Source organism: Tupaia chinensis, unplaced genomic scaffold, assembly GCF_000334495.1.
Source record: "Tupaia chinensis unplaced genomic scaffold, TupChi_1.0 Scaffold144426_1, whole genome shotgun sequence".
NCBI lineage: Eukaryota > Metazoa > Chordata > Mammalia > Scandentia > Tupaiidae > Tupaia > Tupaia belangeri.
In genome coordinates this window covers 85450-99279 of record NW_006204286.1, presented here as the reverse complement: position 1 = coordinate 99279, position 13830 = coordinate 85450, and the positions used below count along the sequence as shown (strand labels likewise).

General features: G+C 35.5%; 1 protein-coding gene across 1 annotated transcript in view; it reads left to right on the top strand.

Moving 5' to 3' along the window:
- POF1B (POF1B actin binding protein) overlaps positions 1-5752 on the top strand; it is a 68500-nt gene extending 62748 nt beyond the window's left edge. Inside the window, exon 15 of the mRNA XM_006167017.1 lies at positions 5614-5752. Coding sequence (XP_006167079.1) covers positions 5614-5752 — 139 coding nt within the window. The remainder of the gene's footprint in view (positions 1-5613) is intronic.
- The last annotated feature ends 8078 nt before the right edge of the window (positions 5753-13830 follow it).

The window sequence follows — 13830 nt, the reverse complement described above, 5'->3', positions numbered from 1 at the left end:
CCTCTCGGGATCTTGGGCACACATGCACACGCGCCAGGCGTGAGTTTCAAGCCACTGGGTCCGGGAAGCGGTCGACTACATGGGAGTCCAGCGACATAGCCATTACACCAACTGCTGGTCCCATTTTTCTGTTTCTTATGTCACTGATTTCTTCTCTTCTCTTTACAACTGACCCTTGTACAACACAGGTTTGAACTGTATAGGTCTATTTATATAGAAATTTGTTCAAAATATTATAAATGTATTTTCTCTTCCTTATTTTTAATAATTTTTTTCTCTAGCCTACTTTATTGTAAGAATATAATATATAATATATATGATATACAAAATATGTATTAATTGACATTTTATCAGTAAGATTGCCAGTCAAGGGTAGGCTATTAATAGGTTAAATTTGGGGGAGAATCAAAAGTTATCCAAGGATTTGTGACTATGCAGGGGATTGGAGGGCACTTTTAACTTCATTGTTGTTAGAGGGTGTACTATGTATTTTTATGTAATTTTCTACATACATTTCTCTTTTTTTTTTCCTAATTTCTAAATCTGGAAACCTAGACTCCAGATTTTTAGAAAATTCTTTTATTTATTATTTTTTTTGAAGAGGTTTTTGCTATAAGGTGCGTGCGCTTGCCAGAGAGACAGAGAGAGACAGAGAGATAGAAAGAGAGAAATCACCCTCCCGGGGGGATGGCCACACCGCAGTCCCTTCTCCTCCATTCTCCTCTCGGGATCTTGGGCATGCACACACACGCATCCAGCGTGAGTTTAAGCCACCAGGTCCAGGACTCGAACCTTGGTCGACTACGTGGGAGTCCAGCGACATAGCCATTACGCTAACTGCTGGTCCCAACCATTCTTTTATAAGTTTTTAATGCCATAAATTTTAACTTAAGCACTGCTTTAGCTGTATCTCCTAATTTATTTTTCTTTTTAGGTTTTTGCTATAGAGTGCATGCATTCACTGGAGACAGACAGTGAGGGGAAAAGTGAGAAATCAGCAACCAGGAGGTCATGCTGCAATCCCTTTCCTCCATTCTCCTCTTGTGATTTTTGGGCACGCATGCATACATACCTGGTGTGATTTTCAAGTCACCAAGTCTGGGACTCAAACCGCAGTCAGCCATGTAGGAGTTCAGTGCCTTAACTACAAAACCACCTATTGTCCCCTATCCCCCAAATTTTTATTTATCTTATTTTTTTCCTTTATATTTCTTCTATGAGTGAGAGATACAGAGACAAAAGAGAGACAGTGTACTCAACATGGTCTTGATGCCACAATCCACACCCAGTCTTAGCCCTGGATCATGGGCACATGCATGCCTGGCATGCTCAGGGTGATATTTGAACATGAACCTGGAATCTACCTATGTGGGTTAGCCTCGCAGAAAATTGCATTTTATCACTGCACCACCATCTGGCCTCCTGTATCCCCAAATTCTTCGATTTTAGATTGTTCTAGAGTGTGTGTGCTCACCAGACAGAGGCAGAAAGAACTGGAAGGAAAAATAAGAAAGAACTCCCTAGGGGAGATGACCGTGCTCTACTTCCTTCTCCTCCATTTTCCTCTCAGGATTTTGGCATGCAGGAGCCTAGCATTTCTTTTAAGTTGCCAGGTGTGGGATTCAAACTGTACAATTAGCCATGTGAGATCCAGCTGCCTTAATGAACTTGAAACTGGCAGCCCTCTCGAATTTTGATAAGCTGTGTTTTTATTTGCATTCTGTCCAAAATATTTTCTTTTTTCGCTTTCCATATGTCATTTGATTGGTGGGTTAATTAGAATTGTGTTCTTTAGTTTCTAATATTTGGGAAGTTTCCAGATGTCTATTACTGATTTCTAATTTTTTTCCATAATGGTCAGAGGACATATTTTATATTATTTTGATCAATTTAAATTTATATGGGACTTGTTTTGTGGCTCAGAATAAGGACTGTCATGGTTACTATTTCATATACGTTTGTAAACAGAATTTGTATTCTGTTGTTGATGGGTGGAGTGTTTTATAAATATTGATTTAGGTCAACTTGATTAATAGTGTTGTTTATATCTATATATTTACTGATTTCTTTCTACTTCTTATTTCAGTTATATTGAAAGGCATTCCAAAATCTCCAAATCTAATTGTGGATTTGTATACTTCTTCTATTTCTCTTAGTTTTTCCTTTATATATTTTGAACTGCTGCTAGAAGGTACATAAACATTTAGGATTGTTATGTTCTATTGATGAATGAATATTTAGGATTGATACATCTTGCTGAATAACTAAATCCTCTATCATGAAATGATCCTTTTGATCAGTATTAATGCATCTTGTTCTGAAGTCTACTTCATCTGCTACTATTAGTATCATTATGACTTTTCTGAAAACCCAATAATATAACTATTCCAGCTTCAGTTTAATTAGAGATTGTATGGTATATATGTTTCCATCCTTTTACTGAAAAAAAAAAAAGTATACGTAGTTATATATTGTAATGAATATTTTATATATAAATGTATATTTATATAAAATATATAAAATATATTTATCACAAATATATTCATTCAGTTATATTTAAATGTTGTTTTTTGGATTTTTTGCACAAATAGCATATGTATTTGTATCTTGAGTTTTTATCCAGTTTAATCATTTTTGCCTTTTAATTGAAGTATTTAGACCACTTAGTATTTAATATGATTGTCTATATGTCAGGATTTAAATTTACCATTTTTTTTTCTATTTGTCCCATGTTAAAAAAATAGAATGTAATCATGCCCAAGATCCTGAAACAAAAATAGAGGATAAGGGATTGCAGCATGGTCATCCCCCCAGGGCATGATTTCTTGCTCTTTGTCGCTCTCTGTCCCTCTGTTGAGAGCACATGCGCTATAGCAAGATTTATGAACTTAGAATGAATGACTGCAGGGAAAATTACAAAAAATAAAATAAAATAAAATAAAAGCCTAACTTCTTGCTTTCCTACTTGAAAATGACAGAACATCATCAAAAGGTTGCATGTTCAAATCATGTCGGGTCACCACTTGTGACTCCTGTCCAACAGAGGATCACCTTAAACATGCATCGAAGTACTACTTAAGACACAAAGATCTGAGAGTCACACATGTACACACATCTGTTGTGTTTTTCAAGCCAGTAGGTCCGGGACTCAAAAACCTCACAGTTGACCGTGTGGGATCTAACCACCTTACCCACTATGCCACTGACTGGCCCCCCTTTAATATTTTTAATCATGCTGCTCCCTCCTCTGGTGAAGATTATCTCTGGGCTCTTTAAGTCTGAAAACAGTCTCTATTTTGTCTTCATTATCCAAAGATATTTTTGAGTGTATAAACTATTAAGCTGATAGGTTTTTAAAAAGTACTTTAAAATGCCACTTGACTATTTTCTGATTTCATTAGGTTTGATGAGATTTTTGATCTTTACCTTATGATTTTTCCTCTGAATAATGTTCTTGTTTTTTCTGACTATTTTTAAGATTCTCTACCACTGTTTTTAAGCAAATTGGTAATGATGTGCCCCTCTATGGTATTCTTCATGTTTATTTTTCTTGAGGCTCACTAAGTTTCTAATATCTATGTATTTTTAGTTTTCATTCAATTTGGAAATAATGTAGTCATTACATTTTCAATTATCTTGAGTCATTTTCCAATACTGTAAGAATTTAATTTTATTTATATGTTTCTCTCTCAGTATATATATATATAGACACACAATTTAATTTTATTTATATGTCTATATATATTATATATAATATATAGAGACAAACACATATGAAGGTAGTTTATATCAATATATGTATACATATGTATATATTATATGTGTGTGTGTATATATATCTATATATATAGATATATAAGTACTTGATTTTTTTTTATAGATAACAAGTGCTGAGTACATTTTTTTGTCTTTTTTCCTCATGTTTCTTTTTTTAGGTTTTTTCCATAAGGCATGGGCACTTGCTACAGAGAGACAAAGAAAGAGAGAAAGAAAGTGAGAAATCACCTTTTGGGGGATGGCTACACTGCAATCTCTTTAACTCCGTTCTCCTTTCATGGTTTTTGGCATGTATGCACATGCACCTGGTATGATTTTCAAGCTACTGGGTCTGGGACTCAAACCACAGTTGGCCATGTGGGAGTCCAGAGCCTTAACCAGCATAACATCTGCTGCTCCCTCTCATGTTTCATTTTTTCTTTTCCTCTGCAGGACCTAATCTACTGTTAATCCTATCCAATGATGTATATTTTTAATGTTTAGAAGTCTAGTGTGAATCTTTTTTATATCCTCCATTTCTGTTATTGTGCACATGTATTTCTATAACTTCTTGAATATACACATTGTATATTTTGTATGTTCCTAACAGATGTATCTTTGCCTACTCATTTTTCATCTGTTGTTTCTTGGTCTCTTTCTACTAACTTATGTGTCTTTTCATTATTAGTCATATCATTCTGCTTCATTGCATGACTATTTTTTATTGAATGGTGTATATTGTGATTTTTGTATTGAATTCTGAATTTGGGGGAGGTGTTACTTAAAATATTAAGAGGTTTGTTCTGAGATAAAGTTAAGTTACTAAAAAACAGCTTAATATTAGGTTGTCAAGAGACCAGCAAGCAGTATGGTGGTTAAAGCACTGGATTCCCACATGGTTGACCATAGTTCAAGTCCCAGATGGGGTGGCTTGCTTTCCACTTTCTTTCTCTCTGTCTCTTTTTAGTGAGAATATATGCTCTATAGTGAATTAATAAAAAATAATAATAAATACATAAATAATTTTTAAAAAACTGGGAACATGTCTTTTAAAAATATATTAGGTTGTCAAGAAAGTCATGATGTATTTTTGTTTTTCTATGCAAAAATGCATCATGACTTTCCTGACAATCCAATATATGCACATCTTTTAAAAGAACTACCTATAGCCTAAAGCTAATTTCATCACATCACTAAGGCAATAATATCCTGTGCTGTCTACTTGATGTCTTTATATTGGGTTGTCTTTTCACTCTGGTTAGTAGAACACAAAATATTATAATTCCTTGAGCTCCAGCATTGCCAGTCTGCTCCTTCCCAGTGGTTCTTTCCTTAGCTTCTCAGTAGCTTCATGTGCATACACTGAGAAGTACTTACGCAAAGACTCATGAGGAATCCTCTACAAGTCTCCTGACCTCTCTCCCATCTGTGTAGCTCTCTCTTGCCTCATACTCTGCCCCACAAATTCGGTCTACCTTGGCCTACCTTTACTCTAAACTTCAATTTGAGACTGCTGGAATGTTTTGCATACCTTTCCCTATTCCGTGACCAAGAAAATCTCTCCTGGTAGAGAGCTAGGCTCATATTGTAGAGCTCGTATTATTTAGTTCTTTACTCTAGGATCATTGTCCTGTGCTGCCTGTAGCCCATCAAGGCCAGATGCAGCAGTCCCTCTCCTTTATTCTCTTTAAAATAAAATTGACAAATCTTTGTTCATTTAGAAGGAATTAAGAAACAGGTAAAAAGTCATTCAGGGCCACGTTGATTTAATAAGGGGATCAAACCAGGAATGACTAAAAATGAATGGGAATTATTTTCTCATGTAGCCTGTAAACTAACTCTTTTCTTTGTATATAGGTACAGGACACAGTATCCAATACTAGGTCTCCTTTATGATGACTATGAATATATACCACCAGGTAGTGATACACAGACTATTGTGATTGAGAAAACAGAAGACAAATGGACTCGCGTAAGTTCACTTGCGTATTTCTAGCCCTATTTTGACTGTCTTAAAAACTTTCAAAAACTGAGGAAAAATATTAATACCTTTGAGACCAGGAGATGCCGTAAAGTTACATTGCTGAACTCCCACTTAGTTGACCATGGTTGAAGTCCCGGATATGGTCCTTAAAACTCACACCAGGCACATGCACATACGTGCATGCCCAAAATCCTGAGAGAAGAAGGGATTGTGGCATGACCATTCCACCTAGGGGGTGATTTCTCACTATCTGTCTCTCTGTCTCCCTATGTCTTTCTGGCAGGTGTGCCCTTATAGCAAAAATCTCTCTCTCCAAAAAAAATACACACACACACACACACACAGACACTCACACACATATAAATATCTTTGAACATTTTTTCTCTTAAGACTTTCCATGTTTCTATTACTGACATAGAATGGAAATTTAAAACTTTAAAAATTCATATATGGGATAGTATAATTATTTAAACTATAATAAATTAGACATGATCTTTTTTTTTGGGAGAGGTTTTTGCTATAGGGTGCGTGTGTTCACCAGAAAGACAGAGAGAAACAGAGAGATAGAAAGAAGGAAATCACCCCCGAGGCTGGATGGCCATGCTGCAATCTCTTCCCCTCCATTCTCCTCTCAGGATCTTGGGCACGCACGCACATGTGCCTGGCATGAGTTGAAGCCACCAGGTCTGGGACTCAAACCGCAGTCAACTACATGGGAGTCCAGTGACATAGCCATTACACTAATTGCTGGTCCCTAGATATGACCTTTATCTTAACAAGGATGATTACCATTAAAAATAAACTAATTCTATTTCTCTCCTTGCAAATCTCAGGAGTTATTGAACTAATTCTATTAAAAAGTTTTCCCCTATTCTAAGTAGTAAGCAAATTTCTTAGACAGTTATAAAGGGGAGTAGAGAATGCAAAAGAAGGGATCAGCAATTGGCATAATGGCATAATGGCTATGTCATTGGATTCGCACGTAGTCAACTGCAGTTCAAGTCCCAAACCTGATGGCTTAAACTCACACTGGGTGCGTGTACGTGTGTGCCCAAGATCCCAAGAGGAGAATGGAGGAGAAGGGATTGTGGCATGGCCATGCCCCCTGGGGAGTTATTTCTTGCTTTCTGTCTCTCTGTCTCTCTTTCTGGCGAGCACATGTGCCCTATAGCAAAAAAACTCTCAAAAAAAAAAAAGAGAATGCAAAAAAGGCATGTTTTAACAGAATTTATTTTACAATATCATAAACGGTATTAATTCCTCTAGACTATAATTTTTAGAACATTTTGAAAGAAAGATGTGTATCTTTCTCACTAGATTGTAAGATCTTCTAGCTTTAAATCCCACGTTACAGTGAGGCAGCTGGGAAGTCCTTTGAACATCATGTACTTTAATATTTATCACCTACAACACCCTCAAGGTGACCAGGTGACACAAATCTTAGCATTTGTCTAAGTAGTCCAATCCATTGCTATGGGAGCTAATTATTAAATCTTTCTTATAAAGGACTAAAAGCCATTTTCTTAAAAACCTTTATTTTTTTGACTTGTTGACCTTCAAAGTAGTGGTTATCAAATAGAAGACACATATTTCTTAGCATAGTAGTTCTCTCCAGGAGTAATTTTGCATCCCAGGAGATATTTAACAATGTCTAGAGACATTTTCATAATGAGGGTGGGCAAGCATTCTTGGCATCTAGCGGGTAGAGGCCATGGATGCTAGTAAACGTCTACGACATGCAGCACAGTCCTCACAACAAAGAATTATCCAGCCTGAAATGATAATAATGCTGAGGTTAGACCCTGCTAATACAACAGAATAATGTTGGGCTTTTTTCATTATTATATACTCCCACACTACTGCAAGAGATTTAATAGTAAGTCACAGATAGTGATTAGAGAAATGTACAATATTCTTTGAGTGCAATGGTCAGAAATAAAAAAAATAAATAAGGCTGATAATACCAAACTAGGTCAGCTCATGATGTGGTGGTAAAGGTGGTTGTATCCCACCTGGTCAATTGCATGGTTTGTCTCAGACTTGACGGCTTGAGAAACACATTGGGTGTGGGCACGTCTGTGTGAGCCCAAAGTCCTGAAATATGGGAGAGATGGAGGTGAAAAGACTGTGGCATGACTTTCCTCTCAGGTGGAATGCCTTCCCTGTCTCTCTAGCAAATTTAAAAATACAGAGAGAATACCAAACTATACAGAATTTGACTTAAGACATTGCAAGAATGATAACCTTTGCTTTGTAATGATATCTTCACTTGTCAAACTGCTTAAGTACCAAAAGCAGGTAAAATTAACTTATGGTTATTAAAATCAAGAAGGGGTTATATTTGGTACTGGTTGCGAGAGAACGTAAGGGCTTCTGGAGTACTAATGTTCTTTTTCTCAATCTAGATGTTATGTGTGCTAAGCTTAGGAAAATTCATTTAGTTAAATGTTTATAATATGTGCATTTTATATGTGCATTTTATTATACTTCAGCAAAAGTCAAAATGCTTAAGTATACAGAGATGAACAATAGATAAATAGACAAATATCAATCAAGCATTCTGCAGAACCTCTAAAGAAATTTTTAAGTTACACTTCAGCTTAGTTAATAAAATTAAGCATCTTGTAAAGGACTCACTTTAAAGCTTATCTTTGGTTCAACAAATTCACATATTTGAATAAACAAAAAAATTCACAAAAGTTTTTGCTCTGAAGCCTTTTTTCAAGTACAATACAGGCATTGATCTTTTATTATTATTATTTTTTATTTTGTTATAGGGCATGTGCGCACACCAGACAGACAGAGACAGAAAAGAGACCGAAAACAAGAAATTGCCCCAGGGGGATGATCACAGCACAATCCTTTCTCCTCCATTCTTCTCTCAGGATTTTGGGCATGCATGCACACACACCCAGCATAAGTTTTAAGTCATCGGGTCCAGGACTTGAACCATGGTTGACTACGTGGGACTCCAGCAATATAACCATTATGCCATGTGCTGTCTCAGGCATCAATCTTATAAATATGGTTGTGTATCATCAATGTGAAGCAACCAATGCTTAGTAACTCCAAAATAAAAATAACTGCATATTTTGAGTTTTGAAGTAAGTTGTTTTACTCTGGCAATCAATTATCTGTGTGTTACTTATTAATAATTATCAACTGGTAAAGTGTACTTGATAGCCCAAGAACCAGATGAGTGACAAAAGAAAGCATAGGAATTTTTTTTAGCGAGTGATTTTTGCTATAGGGTGCATGCACTCGCTGGAGAGACAGAGAGACATAAAGTGAGAAATCACCCTCAAGTGGGGGTGGGAGGGAATGGCCACACTGCAATCCCTTCTTCTCTTCTCCTCTCAGCATTTTGGACATGCACGCATACATGCCCAGCATGAGTTTTAAGCCACCAGGTCCAGGACTTGGGAGTCCAGCAATGTAACCATTACACCATCTCCTGGTCCCAAGAAAGCATAAGATTTAAAATTTTTCAGTCAGGGATAATTTGATGCTGCAAGTTAAGACATAAGCAATTGCCGCTAACCACATATGCCCAGAGGTGGAAAGTATATGAAGCTCTGACAAATAAAAGGTCTATAAAATAACAACCTTTGCTTCTCTCTTCATTGAAATTGTGCATAAACATCAGACTTGATATCTGAGGCTCTATTGAGACAGGGAGCAAGTAAAAAATATATGTTAAGTATTTTCACAGATGAAAAACCTATATTCATTAACAGATATGTGGACATATTTAACATTTAAATATGACACTAAGGAGGAAATCTCAATTTTCCATTCCTCCCCCTTAAAATCATTTGAAATACATACTTTGAAGGCAGTCAGTGAAATCCTTGTCTTTAAAAAAAAATACACACACAAACTCCACAAAAGTGCAATGTGTTTTCTTTGGTTTTATGCATATCATTTTAAATAATATTCCAGGGGCTGGTAGGTGGCATGGTGGTTAAGGGCACTGGACTACCACAAGGCTGACTAGTGGCTAAGGTGCTAGACTCCCACATGGCAGACTACAGTTCAAGTCCTGGACCTGGCTCTCTCTCTCTCTCTCCCCCCCCCCCCCCAACCAAATTAAAATAAAGTTAAATAAAATATTTCTTTAAATAAATAATATTCTGTAATTATGTGCATATATTATTAAAGATGTCTTAAACTAATTATGAACCAGTTGTAAGATAACTTTTTTTTTCTTTTCTAGCCATGAATGGATCTGCATTAAAGTATAACTCAAAGGAGGTGTTTTTTGTATCTGCATTAGTACTTTGCAACTTTTCCATCCCTAAAGGCCATTCAAAATTTTGAACCTTGCTACTACTCAATGAATCTAATGGAATGAATTTGTTCTACAGATAAGTTTCTCCACTCACTTATAATATCTGAATCTTTTCTGTAACATTGATAATATATTCAATATAACAACATACAAACTGAAAGAGGGACCTGCTTGCTTAAACTTCAATTGCAGACACTGTGGAACATAATCCAGCATTTTTCACATAAGGTGTTTATCAGATATTGAAGTAATTTGATGAAGTAGAGATTTTACAAGTTATTCTATTAGATTTTTCTCTACTAGATGTGCAATTCAGCTACAAGATTAAATATTTTCTTAGCAAAAAAAAAAGACAAAAGACAGTTGAATTTTAAAAAAATAGCTTAACTAGTAGTGCATGATATATACAGCGTATATTTGCTTTATCACATTAAGCCTTGTGACTAAAAGAAATGATTTATTACATACTATTTACACATCTTAGAGACATAACTAAATCAAAGGTGATAGTTAATTTCTTTTAGCAGGGAAGTGGGATAATATCTTTTAAATAACTAAGTCTGCTAAACTGTAAACTGTGCCATCCTGGTTCTAAGTACATGTAAGTGCCTTGAGAAATCTGTTCTTTCAAATCATATCCACCAAAATGAACCCATCCACTTCCTTAAAAATATCTACCATTATATTGAGTGGAAGAAAGGTAGGCTTTTTCACAGTAGTATAGTAACATAATATGGAAATACTACATAAATATAAAGGATTACAAAATAAAAATAGCACTAACAGGGCCAGTCCATAGCCTATTTCTTAAGGCAGTTGGACCCTACATGGCTGACCAGTTTGAGTCCCAGACCTGGGGTCCTGAAAACCACACTGGGTGTGTGTGTTTGTACGTACCCAAAATCCTGATAGGGAAAAATGGAGAAGAGATTATGGTGTGACAGTACTCCATGGCAGGTGCTTTCTCACTTTCCTTCTTTCTCCCTCTCTGGTGAGTGCATGAACCATCTAGCAAAAAATGTTTAAAATAGCAATAACAAATACTTGCTAGCTATACCCTACTTTGGAGACATATATCATAGTATTCAATGTACTTAGAAATTGGCTAACTGGGCTCTAATGACCTTACAAAGTAAAGAAGTTACTTTATAAATACAAGAATACAATTTCTTAAATTCAACTCATCTGACTAGTTATGAATTAGTAAATTAAAAATGTTCCATTTGTCAAAATGTAGACAAATACAACTAATATATTACAGGTGAGTGAAATTTTGTAGTAAAGTATGTCTGCAATATCCATAAAAAATTGTCATGCCTTATAATCATATTCTAACAATTACTCATTATACTAAGAAACTGTTCAGAACAGATTAGTCAAACTATAAATGAGAAAAATGCTTTTAATATTTTTATAGAAATAATAGGTATTGATATGAAGCTAAAAGCCTTTATTTATATTTATACTTTGGCTAAAAATGTTACAGTCTGTAACATTTTTAACAAATGTTAACAAATTCCAATGTTATCAATATTTTGTGATAGAAAATGTTAATAATCTTCATGTACTTTACAGTCTTTAAATTTCTTCACTTGGTATTAGAACAGCTTTTCCTCTACCCAGTACTCATATATGTAACTGTACAAAAGAAAATTATATTATCCACTCACTACAAATTATGTAAAGTTTGTATTAGCTTGATAGAAAACTGCCACCATTACTGTTTTAAAATGAGAACAGGTGTGATTTTTCCAATACTAAAATACAAGTGTCTAAATTTTGGGGGCAGTCACAACTTCTTTGGTCCATATGATCCACAGATAGTGAATGGAGGAGATAACAAGGTCCTTACTATACAAATTTTTAAAATTTGAATACAAAATTTATCATATGAAGAGCCATATAGATACATACATTTATTTTCCAATTTGTGACTAGGATACATAGAAATAGTATAACATCTTTTCTCAAGTTTCATGCATCTTATCTACAAAAATACGAAGATATCAGATAAAGAATGCCTGTTTATCTAGTTTCTATTCCAGTATGTTCTCACTTTAAATTCATCAAATAAAATGGAAGTTGTGCAATGACACACAAAATAATTTGTTTATATGTCTAAATAAAATATATGAAGTACCTGTATGGTCTTTTTGGAAGTCCAAGTAAGGAAATATGCAGGAAGGACTTTTATCTTAGCTGTATATTTTTGTTAAGATGTTATTATCATGTGAATGGTTATGTTGGAAATAACATTTTTGTTAAGATGTTATTATCATGTGAATGTTTATGTTGGAAATAAAAAGCACCACTCTAATTTATAAAAGCTAAAAAACCAAAACAAACAAAAAAAACCTGAACAAACAAATAAGGAAACTTCCTGATATGGACTTACAACACCACTTCAGCATCTTTCAAACTCCATTGAAGCAGGTTTGTTTTATGAGAAAGCCGGGGCCAGCTAATGGCATTGTGGTTAAAATGGCTAGATCCCACATAGTTGACTTTGATTTTGAAGTCCTAGACCTAGTGGCTTGAAAAGCATGCTGAGTGCATGTGTGTGCATGCCCAAAATTCCAGGAGAAAAGATTTGCAATATGGCCATCATTTGCCCTGGGAGGTGACTTTTCACTTTTTTCTATCTCTTTCCAGGAAGTGTACATGCTCTATAGCAAAAATTAAATAAAAAAATAAAAATCAATAAAATTCTAAAAAGGGAAAGACATAACAACTGTTCAAATTAGGGGTTGGTCTCTGTGAGACATCAGGAGTTGAATTTAAGGGCTCTAACTGGGTAAAAATTCCTAAATACTTTAGTTTCCTATCTATCACAGCATAGACCATTGTGCCAGAAGTGAGAATTGCATAAATCTATCTGCACATGATGGCCCTAAACTGTTCTAGAAAAATAAGTTTTCAGTAAATCTTTTTTTTTCTCTTTGTGAAGGATGTTGACCCACAGATCTACATTTTCAAGTAGCATCATTTATGCATATAGGAAAGCCTTATGCCAATATTTTTTAAAGAATCACTTTTATTTGTAATATAGGCTGAATTAATTTTTGTTCTACCTGGAGTAAGTTTTTTTAGACCCAGTTTATAAATAAAAGAATTGACATTTTCTTTTCAGCTCTACTATAACCACAAACTGCATTAATCTTTTAACATGGCTCTCTGCTTCCCTCAGCTCCTCTACCATGTGTTCCTCACACACCTTATTCAAAATGTAAATCATACCACATTATTCCCTTTCTTAAAATCTCAATGTCTTGGGAACCAGCTGTTAGCGTAATGGCTACGTCACTGGACTCCCACATAGTCGACTGCGGTTCGCGTCCCGGACCCGGTGGCTTAAAACTCACGCCGGGTGCATGTGCATGCGTGCCCAAGATCCCGAGAGGAGAATGGAGGAGAAGGGATTGCGGCGTGACCCCCCCCCCCGGGAGTGATTTCTCGCTTTCTGTCTCTATGTCTCTCTCTGTCTGGCGAGCACACGTGCCCTATAGCGAAAACCTCTCAAAAAAAAAAAATCTCAATGTGTTCCCACTTCAAACATCTCACAGGTCTCATCTTTATGAGCTCCCTTTGCTCACCATTGTTCAGGCAAAGTTTGTTCCATTGCCTTACTCTTCAACAAGATCTGCATATAACCAGTTGCTTCCTGCCATTCTTGTCAGCTTAAATGTCAAGTTCTCAGTTAATACTACTGCCTTTATCTACTCACCCATACTTATCTGTTTAAGCAAAGTTACAAAAGTGTGCCAGAATTACACTGGCTTCTGTGCAATACCTTATTACT